This window comes from Mandrillus leucophaeus, unplaced genomic scaffold (genome assembly GCF_000951045.1).
Source record: "Mandrillus leucophaeus isolate KB7577 unplaced genomic scaffold, Mleu.le_1.0 Scaffold13, whole genome shotgun sequence".
Classification (NCBI taxonomy): Eukaryota; Metazoa; Chordata; class Mammalia; order Primates; family Cercopithecidae; genus Mandrillus; species Mandrillus leucophaeus.
Window position 1 is genome coordinate 7,370,666 of NW_012101254.1, and position 19,632 is coordinate 7,390,297.

The 19,632-nt window shown below is 55.1% G+C and overlaps 1 protein-coding gene across 1 annotated transcript in view; it reads left to right on the top strand.

Moving 5' to 3' along the window:
• ADCY3 (adenylate cyclase 3) overlaps window positions 1–19,632 on the top strand; it is a 122,139-nt gene that overhangs the window by 94,244 nt on the left and 8,263 nt on the right. Inside the window, exons 5-20 of the mRNA XM_011972700.1 lie at window positions 238–349; window positions 519–646; window positions 2,210–2,368; window positions 3,302–3,367; window positions 3,585–3,762; window positions 5,456–5,584; window positions 7,543–7,685; window positions 7,834–7,995; window positions 10,511–10,598; window positions 11,478–11,594; window positions 13,561–13,820; window positions 14,121–14,183; window positions 15,662–15,743; window positions 17,203–17,361; window positions 18,394–18,540; window positions 19,110–19,229. Coding sequence (XP_011828090.1) covers window positions 238–349; window positions 519–646; window positions 2,210–2,368; window positions 3,302–3,367; window positions 3,585–3,762; window positions 5,456–5,584; window positions 7,543–7,685; window positions 7,834–7,995; window positions 10,511–10,598; window positions 11,478–11,594; window positions 13,561–13,820; window positions 14,121–14,183; window positions 15,662–15,743; window positions 17,203–17,361; window positions 18,394–18,540; window positions 19,110–19,229 — 2,113 coding nt within the window. The remainder of the gene's footprint in view (window positions 1–237; window positions 350–518; window positions 647–2,209; window positions 2,369–3,301; window positions 3,368–3,584; window positions 3,763–5,455; window positions 5,585–7,542; window positions 7,686–7,833; window positions 7,996–10,510; window positions 10,599–11,477; window positions 11,595–13,560; window positions 13,821–14,120; window positions 14,184–15,661; window positions 15,744–17,202; window positions 17,362–18,393; window positions 18,541–19,109; window positions 19,230–19,632) is intronic.

Sequence of the window (19,632 nt, forward strand, 5' to 3'; positions counted from 1 at the left end):
GGGCAGTGTGGGGTGGTCCCCAGGCACCACAGGGAGGGATGCCTGCAGGGGGAGGTCCACTAGGACAAGTGCAAGGTCAGAGCCCTGACTTTACCTGGAAGGGCAGGGTCTCACTGCCCTGGAGGGGGTGAGGGAGGACCTTCTCCCACCCTGATCCTGGCCGCCCTGCGGGTTGGAGAGGGAGCGGGCACACCTCGCTGCCTGGAGCCTCACCTCCACGGTTCGTTCCTCATGCAGCATCCTCTTTGCCGACATCGTGGGCTTTACCCAGCTGTCTTCTGCCTGCAGTGCCCAGGAGCTCGTGAAGCTGCTCAACGAGCTCTTTGCCCGCTTTGACAAGCTGGCAGCTGTAAGTCCCTGGTCCCGCCTGGCTCTCCGGCGGGGCCTGCCCTCATGGCCTGTGCCTGGCCACCATCCCCGGCCCCATGATTTTCTCCCTCTGTCCTTCCTCTGCTTTCTCGGCCACTCCTCCCGCACTGATGAGGGGCTGGAGCATAGGCCAGGCCCTCCCCTTTCAGAAATACCACCAGCTGCGGATTAAGATCCTGGGCGACTGCTACTACTGCATCTGCGGCCTGCCTGACTACCGGGAGGACCACGCCGTCTGCTCCATCCTCATGGGGCTCGCCATGGTGGAGGCCATCTCGTAAGTGGGGTGCCTCTGGGAGGGAGGCTCCCAGAGCAAGGGCCCCAACCCTGGACCCAGGGAGAAGCAGGTCTTCTGCGCTGGCCACAGCCCCTGGGTAGGGGATCAGCTGGAGGCAAAGACTGTGCCCTGCTGGGACACGGCGCTGGTTGATGGGTGGCACAGGCCCCCGCTCTGGAAGCTGGGACGTGGCTTACCTTCCTCACAGCCCAGGGGAACTGTAAGCCTCCCCCAGCCTGTGGGGCCCGCTTTTCCAGCCTTAGTCCACGTATTCCCTTTTTGCTGGAAGTTGCAGTTGTGAAATTCCTCACGCTTCCTCACACTTGCTAGGACCCCCACAGGTGCTCCCCATCTCTCCTCAGTGTTTTCTCACCATGACCCCCGAAGGCACTGCCCTCTCCGTCTTGTGATGCAGTGACTGTAAGCCCCTGGCAGAGGGGCTCAGGGCTGGGGCTGGAGCCCACCCCGGCCTCTGTGCTGCAGCCCAGGCTGTGAGGGAGGCAGACTCTCCCGCGCTCACTGTCCCCCCTCTTGTCCCTGCTCCAAGTGCGCTTGCAGCTCTCGGATGGGCAGTCCCTCTGGTTGACTTCCAGCCTCTGGGGAACCCGGGGTGACATCAGGCACCAACGTGGAAAGGGAAGCTCCTGCCGAGGCCCCTCCCCCATGGGATGGAGTCCTGGAAGTTGCCCGCCCTTTACCCTCTTCTCCGAGGGGGCAGCTTTGCATTTTTACCGTCTTCCAGGTTAAATCCCATCTAGTATTGCCCTGGAAAGAAAGCAATGTTGGCCGGGTGCAGGGGCTCACGCCTGTAATCCCAGCACTTTGGGAGGCCAAGGCAGGCGGATCACCTGAGGTCTGGAGTTCGAGACCAGTCATGACCAACATGGAGAAACCCCGTCTCTACTAAAAATACAAAATTAGCCGGGTGTGGTGGCACGTGCCTGTAGTCCCATCTACTCTGGAGGCTGAGGCAGAATGGCTTTAACCCAGGAGGCAGAGGTGGCTGTAAGCCGAGATCGTGCCATTGCACTCTAGCCTGGGCAACAAGAGTGAAACTCCGTCTCAAAAAAAAAAAAAAAAGAAAAAGCCAATATGGCCTTTATCCCAGGGGCGGTAGTCCAGGAACTCTAGCATCCTCTCCCTGCCCTGTCAGACACGTTCAGGCAAGGGACTGCTCACCGCTATTTTGTTCACCTCTATGTCTGCAGCACCTCGAACGTGCCTGGCACATACTTGACGCTCAGTGAAATATTAACTGCATGAATGAATAAGAGTAATTGGCAGAAAGAAACTGGAGGCCCCTCGGGAAGTGGGGATAGGAAGGAGGGTCGCTTGGTGCCTTCGTCCTGCTGGCCTGTGAAGCCTGACTCTGGGCTGGCCCTGGCCTGCCTTACCCCCCACCCAACACCATGGGTTACTGGACTTCAGTGCAGGCGGAAAGCTGTGGGGACCTTGCCAGGCCCCCTCCCGTGGAGGGGAAGAGGCCCACGATGAATTTCTTTTGCAGGCTGGCTGTCTTGCGAAGGCCACGCCCTGACCCTCCTTTCTGTGTGTCCGTGGCAGGTATGTGCGGGAGAAGACCAAGACTGGGGTGGACATGCGTGTGGGGGTGCACACGGGCACCGTGCTGGGGGGCGTCCTGGGCCAGAAGCGCTGGCAGTACGATGTGTGGTCAACTGACGTCACTGTAGCCAACAAGATGGAGGCCGGCGGCATCCCTGGGTGAGTGCCCTTCCGCGGGGGCAGGTGTGAGGACTGGGGCGGGGACTGGACCGTCCCCTCCATACCACAGGGCTGTGACCGTGATGAGGGACAGGGGGCCTCCGAGAAGGTCCCCCCACCGCCCCGGAACAGCATTCCTCCTGTCCTGCGCCAGCCCTGGCTAAGGCCGTTCTCACCTGCCTTGGGGTAAAGCCTCTTTGGGCCTGATGTTAGATGTGGCTTCTCCTGCCTGGACCCTGCAGTAGCCTGTCCTCCTTTACCCTTTACCCACTTAGGGGGCTGCCCCAGCTCTCCTTATGCCAGCGCCCAGGTCTCCCCAAAGGGAGAGTAATGAGCAGTCGTCAGTGGCGGGCTCGGAGGCAGTGTTTTGCAGGTCGCAGTGCGATTACGTGTCTTACTCGAGCTCCTTTACAGGATCAGTGAGTAATGGAGGCCCTGCCTTTAGCAGGGTGAGGCTGAGGGAGGATCAGCTCAGCCTTCCCCACCTGGGCTGGGCAGCTTCCTTCAGTGGCATTTAGGATTCTTGCCCTCAGTGGTAACTCCTCAGAAACAGGTTTTATTTTCCCTTGGCACCTGGGGTTGCAACTGAGAAATGTGCAAGGTGGGGGATAATTGGATCTTGTGGCTCACACTTGTAATCCCAGCCCTTTGGGAGGCTGAGGCGGGTGGATCACCTGAGGTCAAGAGTTTGAGACCAGCCTGACCAACATGAAGAAACCCCATCTCTACTAAAAATACAGAATTAGCCAGGTGTGATGGTGTGCACCTATAATCCCAGCTACTCTGGAGGCTGAGGCAGGAGAATTGCTTAGAACCTGGAAGGCGGAGGTTGCAGTGAGCTGAGATTGTGCCACTGTACTCCATCCTGGGAAACAGGGCAAGACTGTCTCAAAAAAAAAAAAAAATCCTTATCACATTTGATCCGCTTCACAGTGGATCAAAGATTGAAGAAAGATTGTACTCCTGTGTCGTGGTTCCAACACTGAGGCTGAGATGGGAGTAGGCGCCACACGGCCCACACAACTAGTTGGGCCACACAGCTAGTTAGTGGCAGATATTCCACTTGGCACCTGCCTCCACTTGGCCTCTGCCCCACATGCCCGAGAGACACGGGGCCGAGCAGCAGCCAGTGCATCTGTGGTCCGTGGACTGTCCCCGGGGGTTGTGAGGGCCACCTCTGGCCGGTGCTCAGGGCCTCTCTCTCTCTGCAATCCAGGCGTGTGCACATCTCCCAGAGCACCATGGACTGCCTGAAAGGGGAGTTCGATGTGGAACCAGGCGATGGGGGCAGCCGCTGTGATTACCTAGAAGAGAAGGGTATTGAAACCTACCTCATCATTGCCTCCAAGCCAGAGGTGAAGAAAACAGCCACCCAGAATGGCCTCAATGGCTCGGTGAGTTCCCCACCCCACCCCACCCCCAGATGAGGGGGTTGGAGAGGAGGAGATTAAGGAAAGATGGCAGAAGAGTTACAGGACCCAGTGGTGGCTGGCTATGAGAGGTGAGTGGCAGGCTGGCACCCTTCCTGAGGGATAGCTGGTTTCTGGGGGGAGACGGTGAGTGTAATTCATGGCAAGTTGCAATGGAGGTGACTGTAGCATATCCCAAGACCACATCCAAAAGGGAGGCACTGGAGGTGTGTTGGTGGCGCCCAGGAGAGCAGCTGGGCTGGAGCTCAGAGTCTCCTGCACGGAGGAAGTGAGTGAAGCCACCGGAGTGACACGGATGCTCAGGGAGAGACTCACAGACGAGGCTGGGAGTGGGGTGACTGGTCATGGGGAAGGAGGACCAAGGCCAGGAAGGTTTCCTGAGTGGGAAATGAGGAAGGAATGAGATAGAAGTCATAGAGCAGGAGTGTCCCATCTTTTGGCTTCTCTGGGCCACATTGGAAGAAGAATTGTCTTGGGCCAAACATCAAATACTGCGGTTGAACAAGCTCGCAGCAGAGCATCCTATGGGCCTGCCCTCTGGTCTGGTCTTCGTGTGGGGCCCCCCGAATATCTACAGACCTGAAGCAGTCAGCAGCTTCCCCAGGCCTGTCCACCAACCCCCAAACACCTCCTGTCAGTCTGATTAGAAACCAACAGCAGCTGTTGCAGAAATTGATCCCTTTACCATCCCCTACTGAATCTGAAGGTGGTTTTATTGTTTGTAATCTCTCATGTCAAAACCCTTTCCTCCAGTATGGGAGTCCCTCTAACAAGACTTGGAATTAAGGAGCGTGGTGGCTGTCAGGGAAATCGTGTCATCTGAGACTGCTCCGTGGCTGAGGCTTTGCCTAATTGTGGCTAAAGCAAAGCCCACTCTGGGGAGGCTGCAGGAGTGACGGCTGATAGACTCCCTGTTCATTCTAGCCTCAATGTCGGTCTCATCCAGTGTCATTTTAAAGGCCTTCTCTGACAACTCCCAAATTTGTATCTCCAGCCCCAGTGGCTTTCCTGCACTCAACATACAGCCACTTGTATGCCTCCATTTGTACATATAATAGGCATCTTAAATGCCACCTGTCCAAAGCTCCTGCCCGCCTTCCCACTCCAAAACCTGCTCTCTCTCGGTCTTCCCATCTCAGTTAATGGCAGTTCCATCCTTTTATTAATAATTGCTCAGATCAGGCTGGGCGCGGTGGCTCAAGCCTGTAATCCCAGCACTTTGGGAGGCCGAGGCAGGCGGATCACGAGGTCAGGAGATCGAGACCATCCTGGCTAACATGGTGAAACCCCGTCTCTACTAAAAATACAAAAAACTAGCCGGGCGAGGTGGTGGGCGCCTGTAGTCCCAGCTACTTGGGAGGGCTGAGGCAGGAGAATGGCGTAAACCCAGGAGGCGGAGCTTGCAGTGAGCCGAGATCGCGCCACTGCACTCCAGCCTGGGTGACAGAGCAAGACTCCGTCTCAAAAAAAAAAAAAAAATGCTCAGACCAAAAAGTTTGAAGTCATCCTTGACGCCTCACTTTGCAATCCACAAGCAAGTTCCATGGCCTCCGATTGCTCTAATCCCACCACTGCCTCCCACACGCTTGTCACTTCCAGACCTGTCTGTGCCACTTATCCCACGCCTGGATCATGGCTGAGCTCTCCTTTCCTCTAGGCCCTGCCCAATGGAGCACCAGCTTCCTCAAAGTCCAGCTCCCCTGCCCTCATTGAGACCAAGGAGCCCAACGGGAGTGCCCACAGCAGCGGGTCCACATCAGAGAAACCCGAGGAGCAGGATGCCCAGGTATGTGCAGGGCTCAGGGCAGGGGGTCACTGAGGGGCCAGATGCGGGCAGACACCAGGAAGCAATACATTCCTGCAGCAGGAGTCCTATGCTGGGGAGACCTGGCCACCACCCAGGACCTCCTCCTGCTTAGCATTGTAACCATGGGCAGGTCACCCCTCCAGCCCCACGAAACCCTACTGTCTCCTCATCAGTTACATGTTGGGGTGACCTGGAATCCTGTAGATTTGAGATCAGTGAGGACCTCCATGGAAAATTCTGTAGGGTCTGAGACAATTTTGGAAGTGAGATTTCAGACCTGGACTCACCTCTCTGGCTAGGTTCAAACCCAACAAGTTCCATGCAAGATGGGATATTTCCGCAGTCCCAAAGGCGAGGAAAATTAGCATGCTGTCCCAGAGTGCGGGGTGCCTCTTGGGGAGCACCCAGAACTGGTCCCTGACTGCAGGGCGTCTGGAATATGTTTCCTGATGGAGGTCAGTGCTGCAGAGATGGGGTGTCTGCCCTGCCGGGGCTGCCAGGCTCACCGTGTGAGGGGGACAGGAGAGCTGGCCCTGGTGCCATTAGAGCAGATGCTGTAGAACAAGATGGTAGACGGGGCTTAGGGTAAATTAGGGTTTTCTCAAGTCCCCCAACATTCAGCAACTTTTCCTTATTGCAGTTTTCTTGAGAGAAAGTGGAGGTACAGACTCAAGGCACTCACTAGCAAGGAGGACACAGATACAGCTTTAGCAGCCTGTGATTTTTCGAGCCCTGAGCCTTAGCCAGGCCCACGCTGCTCCCAGATCTGCTTCAGGAACAGGTTCCTGCTGCTGCCACAGACCATCCATGTGATTTTACAGAAGAGGAAGATGTGGCTGGGGAAACATTATCTGGGGTCAAACTGTCAACCAGTGGCACACCTGTGCCGATGCTTAAGACCAGGGAGTCTTTTTTTTTTTTTTTAGATGGAATCTCGCTCTGTCACCCAGGCTGGAGTGTAGTGGCGCGATCTTGGCTCACTGCAACCTCCGCCTCCTGGGTTCAAGTGATTCTCCTGCCTCACTCAGCCTCCCAAGTAGCTGGGATTACAGGTGTGCACCACCATGCCTGGCTGATTTTTGTATTTTTAGTAAAGACAGGGTTTTACTGTGTTGGCCAGTCTGGTCTCAAACTCCTGACCTCAAGTGATCCACCCACCTCAGCCTCCCGGAGTGCTGGGATGATAGGCGTGAGTCACCACGCCCGGCCCCAGGGAGTCTTGACTGTGGCTCCCAGATGCACTGTTGAACCCGTTCAGACAGCTCTCAGCTATTGAGCGTGCCAGTCTCAGTGATTGTTTAGACTGATGGCTGTGTCATCACAGCCAGGATTCCTGTTTTTGGAGTTGATACTTCTTCCTTGGAACTGGGAATAAAATGGTAATGGGTGCCCCAGCTCCACCTACCCGCCCCTTATCAGCCCTCTAGTGATGAGAACATTCTTTTCTCTCCCATCGCTTCCCCCTCAGATCTTCCTTTGCAAATGAACCAGATGGGAGTTCCTTTAATAGTTCCCTGAAGCCCTAGAGCTGGGAGCCATTCATGTCCCCAGGGTGCCGATGTATATGGCCCCCACATCTACACAGCAGGAAGTGCCAGGACTGTCCCAACCCGCAGCTGTCTCGATTACAAGTCTCCTACTCGGGAGCCAGGGGCTCCCTACAATGCTGTCATTCGACACCCTCCCTGCAGAGCTCTGGTGGGGCCCAGGGAGCCAGGAAGGCCTGGAGCGTTGGGTGTAGACCCAGGCCACATGGAGCCACTTGGGAGCATGGGGAGGACTTCCCGGAAAGGGATTGTGGAGCTGGAGGGATTGGTCCTCCGTGTATGCCCTCTTTTGTTCCTTTCCTCCTCCACCTCCGTCTTTCTCAGCTCCTTCCCGCCACTCTGTCCCATCTGCCCCACCTGCCCCACTCACGCTGCCTCCCTGGCTCACAGGCCGACAACCCCTCATTCCCCAACCCGCGCCGGAGGCTGCGCCTTCAGGACCTGGCTGACCGAGTGGTGGACGCCTCCGAAGACGAGCACGAGCTCAACCAGCTGCTCAACGAGGCCCTGCTGGAGCGAGAGTCTGCCCAAGTGTAAGCGCCACCCGGAGGCGTCCAGGCCCCACCGCTCCTCCCGGGCCCTGACAAGGGATTCAGGAAACCGGGCATCCCAAATACGGCCCCCCTGCTAGGCTGAGGCAGGTGTGGCATTTGGGATTCATGGGGCTTGTTCCCACTGCAGAGTAAAGAAGAGAAACACCTTCTTCCTGTCCATGCGGTTCATGGACCCCGAGATGGAAACGCGCTACTCGGTGGAGAAGGAGAAGCAGAGTGGGGCTGCCTTCAGCTGCTCCTGCGTCGTCCTGCTCTGCACGGCTCTGGTCGAGATACTCATCGACCCCTGGTGAGGGAGGGCAGGGCCACAAGTTTCCTCGGCTGCGGCGGTGCCGGGAGGCAGGCGTCTCAGCGGGAGCCTCACACTGGGGAGCAAGCCTTGTCTCTGCTCCCTGACCCACACTGGGATGGCCCCACGGGCTCCAAGAGTGCTAGATGGCACCCTGGGCTTCCTTCCTTTATGTCGCCCCAGGTTTTGGAGCAGTCCTAGCGTCAGAATGGGGATCTGGCCAGGATCGAGAGAGCTGAGGAACAGAGGCCTCCAGAAGGCTGGAGACCTTGGCTGGATGGGCCCACAGTGATTCTTGGGACAAAGATGGGGACACTGCATCAGCCTCAGTCACCAAGGCTGACCTGGCCCCTTTCTTGGCTCATCTTGATATAGATTTTAGGCTCTGGGCACAGACTGACCCCTCTCTAACACAGCAGCAGGCCCTCCAGGGCAAGGTGGGCCTCCTGGAGTCCCCAGCCGGTGAAGCCCTGTCTGAGGGTGATGACCACTCTCGTTCTCCCTTTCTCCCCTCGGCCAATCGGGGATTCCCCGTCACAGAGGATTACTCCTGACAAACTGTAATCCTGCTGGGAGCCTTGGGCTCAGTCACATCATCTAAGATTGTGGGTGTGTGACCATGTGCAGGTCACTGCAGGCTCCGGCACCATCTGTTTCCTCATCTGTGAAATGAGGAGAACAACCCCTGCCCCAGCTGACACTCAGGACTGTGGTGAGGCTCAAATTCACTGATTCCATGAGTATCGATTGGTTGTCTGCTTCGTGTCTGGCGATCAGGGGCTGGCTGGGGCCATGGCAGTGATGCGGCATACAGAAACCCCTGCTCTCATGGGACCTGGGTTCTGGCAGGGGAAGCTATAGGCATAAGCAATTAAACAAGTAAAATATGCATCCATGCAGGAGTAAGTACTGCAGATCCAGGGCGGGCAAGGAAGGAAGTGGGTATGCTGCCCGGGGGCTTTGCTTTGTTTGCATTTTGATGTGGGATGATCAGAGCAGGCCTTGCTGGCAGAGTAATATTTCAGTAATGCCCGGAAGCAGGTGAGGGGTGAGGCTTCTGCTATTTGGGGGACACCTGCTTCGGATAGAGGTGCTGAGGCTGGAGTGGCCTGGTCCCTGGAGGCACGGTGAGGAGGCATTGCAGCGGGAACAGGGGCCACTGGAAGGAGTAGCAGGAGTCCAGCTCAGAGACGTGGGGCCTCAGACGCCACCGCAGGGCGCCAGATTCCACTCTTAACACAGGAGGCTGCTGGAACAAGGGAGCAAAGGAGTCCCTCGTTGTGACATATGCCTGGAGAGGCTCACTTCTGCTGAGAACAGCGCTTAGTGAGCACAGCGGGAGCAGTGAGACCAGAGGAGACCAGATAGTGACCCAGACAAGCTACTGTGGCAACCAGGCCAGGCCGAGGAGAGAGGAGGATCAGTGGTTGGATTCTGAATTTTCTGGATTGACGAATGGATGCTCAATGTATTTTGGAGACAGAACTGACAGGATTTGCTGGCAGATTGGTTGTGGGGCATGAGTGTGGAGTTAAGGACGTCTCCTGGGCTTCTGATCTGAGCAACTGGCAGGACGGGGGTGCCAAGATGGGGACGAGGTGGCAAGATGAAAGTGCAGACGCAGAGATCAGGAGTTCGGTTTGGGATGCGTGAAGTTTTTAATGCCCACAAGCCAAGGAGGCCAGAGTCCATGATCTGGAGTTGAGAGGGCGGGTGGGGTTGGAGACGTGAACCTGGCGTCGCCCGCATGCAGGCTGTGCGGTAACACGAGACTCGCTGAGCTCAAGGCAGCGTGTCCAGATACAGGGACGGAAACGTACCAGCAGGGACTCAAGAAACCAAGTGAGAAAAGTGTCTCAAGGAGGGGCGAGAGGTGACTGAAAATGGGACGTGGATTTAGCTACCAGGAGGCTTCTGGGGCTCTTGGCAAGGGCACCTTCCAGGGAGGGTTTAAATGGGGATGGGTGTGAGCAGAGGGTATGGAAGGCAGGTTTCCCGGAGTCATCGGGTTAAGGTGGATGTGTTAAGAGTGTGTCCACGGTGAAGCTGGGGGTGGCTGCCATAGGCGGACTCAGCAGCCCCCGGCAGCGAGGGAGCAATGCTGCTCCGTGCTCTGTCCCTTTAGCACAGTGACATGGCCGGGGCGCATTCCTAAGATCCCTGCCCAAGTTTATCCTGGGCTGTGCCCAGGCCACCTGTGAGTCGTTCCCTCTCTGGGAAATGTCCCAGGCAGCAGCTGCAGCTGGAGAGTGGCCGCTCCCAGGCCGGCACTCAGCTGGCAGCCCCTCTCATCAGGGCCTTTGTCCTGTTCTACACGGCAGGCAGCAGCAATTCCCTGGCACCGCGTGGAGCTGTACAGGCACAGGCATGGGCTCGTGCTGTGCCGAGAGGCCTTCCCATCCCCTGCCCCCTGCCCCCGCCCCCTGTCCCTTGTCCCCCGTCCCCTGCCTCCTAGCCCCTCACCCCATCTCACTGTCCCCTCTGGCCCCTCCCAATTGTCTTCTCTCTGTCACAGGCTAATGACAAACTATGTGACCTTCGTGGTGGGGGAGCTTCTGCTCCTCATCCTGACCATCTGCTCCCTGGCTGCCATCTTTCCCAGGGTAAGAGGCACTTTTCTGCTGAGCTTGGAAGCGTCTGGAAGTGAGTGGCACTCCCTGTAAAACTGGGTGGTGATGGAGTTATTCTTTCTGTCAAATCCTGACAGACAGACACTCTTCTGTTAGGACGGTCCAGGCACTTGCCCATCCATTCATTCACCATCAGCAGAGCACTCCCTCTGGCTGGGCCACCAGGCCGTGGCAGGCCGGTGCTGGGCCATAGTGGACTGTGGCAGGCCGTGGCTGGCCGATGGTGGGCCTTGGTTGGGCCGTGGCTGGGCTGTGGCAGGCCGTGGCGCTGTGGCACACATGAGTACGGCAGAGTCTGGGTACACAGGAACCTGGGTAGAGAAGTAGTTGGAGGGCCAGCTGGAAGGTGGGTTGGCCCTGACTGTGAAGGCCCTTAGAAGCCAGACTAAAAGGATTAAAACTTTCTCCTGTACGGCACTGGGGTACCAAGCAGAGGTTTTTTTTTTATCAGAATGACAAAGGTAAAGCAGTGTTTAGGAACATGAATCTCACAGGTGGCTCGCCAGGTCACTTGGAGCCAGGACAGGCAGGAGTAGCTGACCAGAGACGAGCAGCCCTGAAAACTGTTCTCTGCCCTGGCCTCACCTCGTCGGCGCATGTGCTGTGGAGAGGGCTGCGAGCTGGAAGCTGTGCTGTTGCACAGGCACCTGGAGGAGGTCCGACGCAGCGCCAGAACTCCCACGCCCTCTTCTCAGCTCTGCCCCTTTGTCAGCTGTCGGGCGACTCCCAGGCAGAGCCCCTTTTGAGGCTCCTGGAACTGGAATATGGGAGCAGCCTGAGTTGCTGGCAGTCACGTCTGCAGGAGAAAGGGCTGGCAAAGGCTCATGGCCCTTGAAATTCCTTTCCTTCTAGGCCTTTCCTAAGAAGCTTGTGGCCTTCTCGACTTGGATTGACCGGACCCGCTGGGCCAGGAACACCTGGGCCATGCTTGCCATCTTCATCCTGGTGATGGCAAATGTCGTGGACATGGTGAGCTCCTGCTGTCCTTGTTGAAGGGACGCCCCTATTCTCAGTGGAGAAGGGCTCCTGTTTGGGTCACACGAGCAGTTTCTCAATCCGTCCCTCCACCGTCATGTAGCTTTGGAGTGGCTCTTAGGTTCCCAAACACATCATCCCTGCCTAGTGGAAGGAGTCTTGTCCCTGTCATCCAGGGATCCTCTGGGATGCACTTGTTTCCTTGAAACTCCTCTCCCAGAGTCCAAGAGCCCAGTTCCATGTGCCCAGGCCTGTGTGTGCTAGGTGCCTTATGTATGTTGATTCATTTAATCTGTGAGAAAGTCCTGAGCGGTTGTACTAGTATCTGCAGTTTCATATGGAGAAACAAACGCTCAAAAAGAGTAATCAGCTGGGCACGGTGACTCACACCTGTAATCCCAGCACTTTGGGAGAATTAATAATAATTCCCTTGCTCTAGGTCACACAGCCAGGAAGTGACAGAATCCAGAATGGAGGCAGTTCTAAGTCCTGGTCCTGTGTGTTCTTCCTCCCTGAGGGGGCAGCCAAATGCTTTCTTGAGGAGAAGGGACAGGAGTTGGGAGCCCAGATCTATTGGTTTAGAACCACTGGGCACATATTGAGCACTACATGCCTGGAGCTGTCATCGATGTTCTCTTGTCAGTTGTCACGGCCTCCTCTAATTGTCGAAGTACCATATACACTGTCTTCCTTTTTTTCTAATTTAATGTTATTGTTGCATTTTAACAATTGGAGCACAGGAATACAACCAGCATGGAGACTTATTCTGGCAGTGGTATAAGTGAAAAAGCTCCAGGGCTGCAGCTAATCAGAAGTCCAATGGGGGCCGGGCGCGGTGGCTCATGCGTGTAATTCCAGCACTTTGGGAGGCTGAGGTGGGCGGATCACTTGAGGTCAGGAGTTCGAGACCAGCCTGGCCAACATGGTGAAACCCCATCTCTACTAAAAATACAAGAATTAGCCAGACACAGTGGCACGCACCCGTAATTCCAGTTACTTGGGCAGCTGAGGCAGGAGAATCGCTTGAACCTGGGAGGTGGAGGTTGCAGTGAGCCAAGAACGCACCACTGCACTCTGGCCTGGGCGACAGAGCGAGACTCCATCTCAAAAAAAAAAAAAGTCCAATTGGAATGAGGAGTTAGGGGCTCCAGAGCCTACCTTGGCCAGGGGTTGCTGGTGCCCACTACCCAGGGAAGGGAAGCCCCAGGCCCCCTGCATGTCACAATACGCCTGGAACCTGGCACCCAGGTGTGGGGGTCACCACTGCACAGGGTCCTGGACACTGTACAGGACACCTGGAGATGCTGTCACTCATGGAGGAGTAAAAGCTTAGGGAGGTGCAACAACTGCTCATGCTAGAATATAGATATGCCAGGAATCGCGCAAGCAAGACAAGCCCCCGTGGGTGAAAGTTACAAAAACGTTGGGTTGATTCTGATTGTGGATACACTTTCTCCCGGCCGCATCACCCAGTAGCAGAACCAGTGAAGACTCCAGAAGGCAGAGTGTCCCCCCAGTGGAAGGGTTTGGGCAGAGACTAGCTGTCATCACGGGGAGGCTGTGAGTGGAGCTCATGGCCCCGTGGTGCCTCCTGAAGCAACAGTGTGATGTGGGGAAGAACATGTTGGATTTGAAGCCTAAAGACTTGGCTCCTACTTCTGGCTTTTCTGCTTGCTAATTGTGTTTGGGCAAATCTGGCCTGAGTTTTCTGTACAACAGGCACAGTACTAAAAATACTCCAGAGTTTTTGTGAATGTCAAATGAGGCAACAGCAAGGCTCTTAGCTGCAGTTACTAACTTTCGTATGATTCGTCCCTGGTAAATTTCCCCATCTTTCCCGGTGTTTCTGGGGGAGCCCTGGGAGGTGGCAGCTGAGCGCACACTGCCATGCACAGCTCTCTGTGACCAGCACATGCTGTTCTCTTGAACGTGTGTCTCCTCCTGCCATCCTGGCCTCCAGCTCAGCTGTCTCCAGTACTACACAGGACCCAGCAACGCGACAGCAGGGATGGAGACGAAGGGCGGCTGCCTGGAGAACCCCAAGTATTACAACTACGTGGCCGTGCTGTCTCTCATCGCCACCATCATGCTGGTGCAGGTCAGCCACATGGTGAAGCTCACGCTTATGCTGCTCGTCGCGGGCGCCGTGGCCGCCATCAACCTCTACGCCTGGGGCCCCGTCTTCGATGAATACGACCACCGGCGTTTTCGGGAGCATGAGTAAGATGAAGCGCGACTGGGGATCTGTATTGTCTCCTTCCTCCCACCCGCGAAGGCAAAGTCCTCAGTTGAGCTCATGGGCCTGTGCTGAGGTGGCTTTCTGCCACTAGGGGTCCTCAGAGGCTTGTTCAAGAGCCAGAGTTCCTGGCCGCTCACAGACGCATCACTGGTTGGCTAGGACCTGGGAATAGATTCTTCCCATTGTCCCCGAGTGGAGGACTTGGGATACCCCGGTGTCTGGCTGGGCATCAGGCTCTTGTTCCCAGATGCGGCCTGACTGTGCTGTTATCTGTCCAGCAGCTTACCTATGGTGACCTTAGAGAAGATGCAGGGATTCACCCCTGGGCTCAACGGCACTGACGGGTAAGGGCCACGGCTTCCCTTCCTGGCCTGCACTCACAGTCCCTCTTCTAGAGACAGGAATACAACAGGCCCAAGCCCTGTGATCTCACCCTCCAGGAGGCACGTGACCTAGCACATGCAGGTTAGAGGAGCTGGCATGGGTTCCTCCAGGAGGGCGGCAGCAGAGGCAGGATGATTCTGATAGGGACCTGGACATCCAGGCCTCTGCGTGAAGGGCAGTGAGGCTTGGAGGGCAGCAGCAGTGCAGTGAGGAGGGAAGGAACTGCCAGGTGGATGGCAGCTGCATGTAACTGGCTGACAGGACAGACAAGCAGCAGGAAAATGAGGAGAGAGGAACACGCTTTGGATTTAGACCTGGCTTCTGAGCCTGCAGCAGGCAGTAATTCTCTGTGGGTCACAGGCAGGTCAGTTTCCATGAGTGGCAGTTTCATCTCTTGAGGAGGATACTGAAGCAGAAGTTCTCTAAGGTCGTGGCCAGTGCCAAGGTTTTAAAATTTTATGACTCAGTGACTTGAATGAGACCTTCAAGAAAGTTTAGAAATAAAAAGATGACCTAATAGAAGAGGGGTAAGACCTGCATAGCCCTTCACAAAAGAAGAACTCTAAATGGCCACTAATAAATGGCACTCAAGTAATCAAGGAAATGCCAGTCACACCCTAATGAAATACCATCACACACGTACTGGTCCAGATAAGTCTGACAATATCAAGTACAGCAGTAACTCTTACACTCCTGATGGGAGTATGAGTTAGTACAGGCACGTTAGAAAATATTTTGATCTATTTAGTAAGGCTGAAAATAAACCTGTGTTCCAGCAATTCCACTCCTACATACACGCCCATGCAGACGTGTGTATATGTGTGTATATATATGTATCTTAGAGAAATTTATGCACATACTCATGTCCCAGGATATATGTATGAGAATATCCAAGGTGGCACTGTTCGTAATAGACATACCCCCTCCCTCAAAACAAATGAAAACAACCCAAATGACATCAACAGGAAATGGATACATAACTGGTATATTCATGTAGTGAAATACCATACAGTAATGGAAACTAACCACAGCTCCACATAAAAATATGGACGAATGACATAAAAAGCCATGGTGAGATTGTACCCCAGTCCCGTGGCTATGAAATCCCATCACTGATGTCTCTTCTGCAAATTCCTGCATGGTCGTAGCTACCTCTGTGATCAGTCAGGCAATGCAGTGTTTCTTAAACACCTGGGGAGCAGCCCTGATGTAAATACCAGGTGTAGCCAGGAGGGGCCAGGGGCTGCCCGGCTGTTGGAGAGGAGGCCAGTGAGTTAAGAAAGCTTTACTGCCCAGGGGGAGCCCGACTTGATGTGAAAGGGCCTAAGGAGCTGGGGTGAGCTCTGGGGCTGGGGTGGCAAGAAGCAGCACCGTCTAGTCGGAGGGAATCGGGCCCCCTCCGGGAGGCCCTTTCAGTTGCACGCGCTCTGCCCAGCAGGCTGCCCCTGGTGCCTTCCAAGTACTCCATGACGGTGATGGTGTTCCTCATGATGCTGAGCTTCTACTACTTCTCCCGCCACGTGAGTGCCGCCTGCACGATCCCCGCTCTGTGCCCACAACCCACAGGGCCTCCTGAGAAGCAGCCCTGGGACCTAAGAGCCCAAGCTCCTAAGGACTGAGGCTTCCCTTTACCCAGCCCCACACATGAGCCTGGTCAGGCCACCGCCTTTTCTATATTCAGGCTCCTTCCTCAGTCACACAGGAAGACAGTGCCTCACCTCTTCCATCCGACCCCCTCCAGGATGGTGAAGGAAGCATGGGAGTGAGGGCGGGAGGGGACAGAGCGAAGGCACAAACATCTTGAATCAAATCTCTATCCCCTAGGCCAGGGGCTCATGGCCCCTGCACTCCCCATGGCGCTGAGGGACATTAGCACAACTGACCACGGAGCCGGAAGAGAAAGGGAAGGGAGCTGATGGACTTTCTGTTGGGTTAAAAGGAAAAGAGAAGGCCGGGTGCAGTGGCTTATTTTGGGAGGCTGAGGTGGAGGATCAGTTGATTCCAGGAGTCTGAGACCAGCCTGGGCAACATGGTGAAACCCTGTCTCTACTAAAAAATACAAAAATTAGCCAGGCATGGTGGCCCATGCCTGTAATCCCAGCTACTTGGGGGGTTGAGGCAGGAGGATTGCTTGAATCTGGGAGGTTGAGGCTGCAGTAAGCTGAGATCACACCACTGCACTCCAGCCTGGGTGACAAGTGACCGCCCCCCTCCACCAACCCCACAACAGAGGAAAAGGGAGGAAAGAGGGAGGAGAAAGAACCTCTGTACTTCCGGCTCAGTGTTAGCTCAAGTGCCCCCTAGTGACTTTCCAGGGAAGTACAGCCTTCCCAAGCCACTTCTCATCCAAATAGCACCTGCTTAGAAAGGGGACTCCCCCCTGAGCTGGGAGATCCCCACTGCTGCCACCTCCACGAGACAGACCTGCAGCTGAAATTAGGTCCCAGAAGGCCTCCTGGATATCTGCTGTAACTATGGGGGCTGGAAACTGCACCGCACTATTGGGTGGCCTTTTGATGAGGGGGAATCCTTGCAGGGTCTTACTTCCCTTGCCATTTAGCCATCTTCCCTCCAGCCTTTCCAAGGGGAGCTCCTCTATTCATGTTCCTGTTTTTCTTCTTTTTTTGAGACTGAGTCTCACTCTGTCGCCCAGGCTGGAGTCTAATGGTGCAATCTTGGCTCACTGCAACCTCTGCCCCCTGGGTTCAAATGATTCTTCTGCCTCAGCCTCCCGAGTAGCTGGGATTACAGGTTGCCCACCACCATGCCTGGTGAATTTTTGTATTTTTAGTAGGCACAGGGTTTCACCATATTGACCAGGCTGGTCTTGAACTCCTGACCTCAGGTGATCCACCTGCCTTGGCCTCCCAAAGTGCTGGGATTACAGGCGTGAACCACCATGCCTGGCTGTTCCCGTTTTTCATCCTTCTATCCAGTGGCCAGCTCAGAGCACATGCCTCGCCTTGTCTGTGTCTGTAGGTAGAAAAACTGGCACGGACACTTTTCTTGTGGAAGATTGAGGTCCACGACCAGAAGGAACGTGTCTATGAGATGCGACGCTGGAACGAGGCCTTGGTCACCAACATGTTGCCTGAGCACGTGGCACGCCATTTCCTGGGGTCCAAGAAGAGAGATGAGGTGAGGGGTGTGGCCTCAGCCCGGAACCATGAGGCCATGCATCTCCATCTGTTCTTTGTTTCAGGGAACCCCCCTGGGCCCAGGCCTTCTCAGGGACAGGGGACTGGGGCCAGGTAGGGCTGAACCTAAACAGCAAACACAATATAAGCAAAAGAGTTTCTCCGGCCTCTTGTAAAGGGCACTGCTGTAGGCATGGTGACGTGGGCCATACGGCTCTGAGGCCATGTGTCAGAAGACAAGACTTTTCGCTAGAGCCCACCTTTCTGTTGCCTGTGAACTTCGCCAAAGTGGTTCCCAGCTCCACAGTACCCTCTTCCTCACTGCTGGGGCTGTTAGAGGAACTAGAGAAGCTGTTTTAAAATTTATTCGAAGTAGTGGCCAGGCACAGTGGCTCACGCCTGTAATCCCAGCACTTTGGGAGGCCGAGGTGGGTGGATCACCTGAGGTCAGGAGTTTGAGACCAGCCTGGGCAACATATAGTGAAACCCCCGTCTCTACTAAAAATACAAAAATTAACTGGATGTGGTGGTGCACACCTGTCGTCCCAGCTACTTGGGAAACTGAGACAGGAGAATCACTTGAACCTGGAAGTGGAGGTTGCAGTGAATCGAGATTGTGCCACTCTACTCCAGCCTGGGCGACAGAACAAGACTCTGTCTCTCAAGAAAAAAAAAAAAAAGTAGCAATGAGCTATTTTTAAATTATTCAGAGTTGGGATAATCTACAGCCGGGCATGGTGGCATGTGCCTGTGGTCCCAGATACCTGGTGTTTGAGGCCGCAGTGCGCTTCAATTGTACCTAATCGTGCTTGTTTGTTGCCACTGCACTCCAGGCTGGGAAACATAGCAAGACCCAGACTCTTTTTTTTTTTTTTTTTTTTTTTTTAAAAAAAAGAGGCTGGGATAATCTGACTGATGTGTGAATACAAAAAGCTGAGTACACATGTCGTGTGTGGAAGACAGATGCATTTCTCCAGCACATCATCCAGTCAGTCAGACATGCTTTGAGCACTTTGGCCCTGCCTCTTTTTAGGAGCTGTACAGCCAGACGTATGATGAGATTGGAGTCATGTTTGCCTCCCTGCCCAACTTTGCTGACTTCTACACAGAGGAGAGCATCAACAATGGCGGTATCGAGTGTCTGCGTTTCCTCAATGAAATCATCTCGGATTTTGACTCTGTGAGTCCCCACCCCGCACTCTGGCGATGAAGCCGGCCCACTCTACATCACATCCTAGGATAGGCTGCAGAGGCCAGAGAAACTGGCTCCACCATCCCAGATAAGCCCCTTCCGCAATACACAGACTTCTGCAGCCACCTGGAACTACTGGGCTGGGAAAGGGGAGGGGAGGTGGGAGCCCAGGAACTCACCCACAGGGTCACAGGGTAAGGACTGGCCAAGCAACATCTGGAGACCTCTCTGTCCTGGGACCCTCTCCTCAAATTCAGAGCCGGTCAGCATTGATTGGGTAACCTGTATACCAGGGAGAATGCTTTTCCACACGCGCGCAGCCCGCCTAGGAGACTGGTGATTTTATGTCAGTGTTGAGGTTGTGGAAATTGAGGCCCAGAATGTCAGGAAGTTCTCCCAGGGTCACGTGGCAGATGAGCGGTAGACTAAGTAACAACTTTGATAGGAAAGTGTCTCTTGGGTTTAGTGGGGTCCTTGTAAACAGGTACATCTGTCACTGGGTTGGGTCATTCATCTGCCTTGACTGCTGACAATTCTTTTCTGAATCCTGGCCCCAGCTCCTGGACAATCCCAAGTTCCGGGTGATCACCAAGATCAAAACCATTGGCAGCACGTATATGGCAGCTTCAGGAGTCACCCCTGACGTCAACACTAATGGCTTTGCCAGCTCCAACAAGGTAGCTAACCCCAATAGCCAGAGAGGAGACGAGGCTCTGCCCTTAGGCAAGAGATTGGCAGCCCAGACCTAGCATGCGGGAAACAAGAACTGCTGTGCAAAGGAGTCCCAGACACATACCACCAGTAGCATGTAAATATAAACAGTAGGGTTTATTGAGAAAGTCTGGCAAGCAGAGAAAGAGCACACACACACCACCCCTGCTGTTCACAGCTCAGACCTAAGATGGTTGTGTTCTGTGGCCAGGCCCCCTAAGGCTCTGTGCTTTCATAGGAACTGGAGAGCAATTGTTAACAAGGGAAACTTGGCCGGGCGCGGTGGCTCAAGCCTGTAATCCCAGCACTTTGGGAGGCCGAGACGGGTGGATCACGAGGTCAGGAGATCGAGACCATCCTGGCTAACAC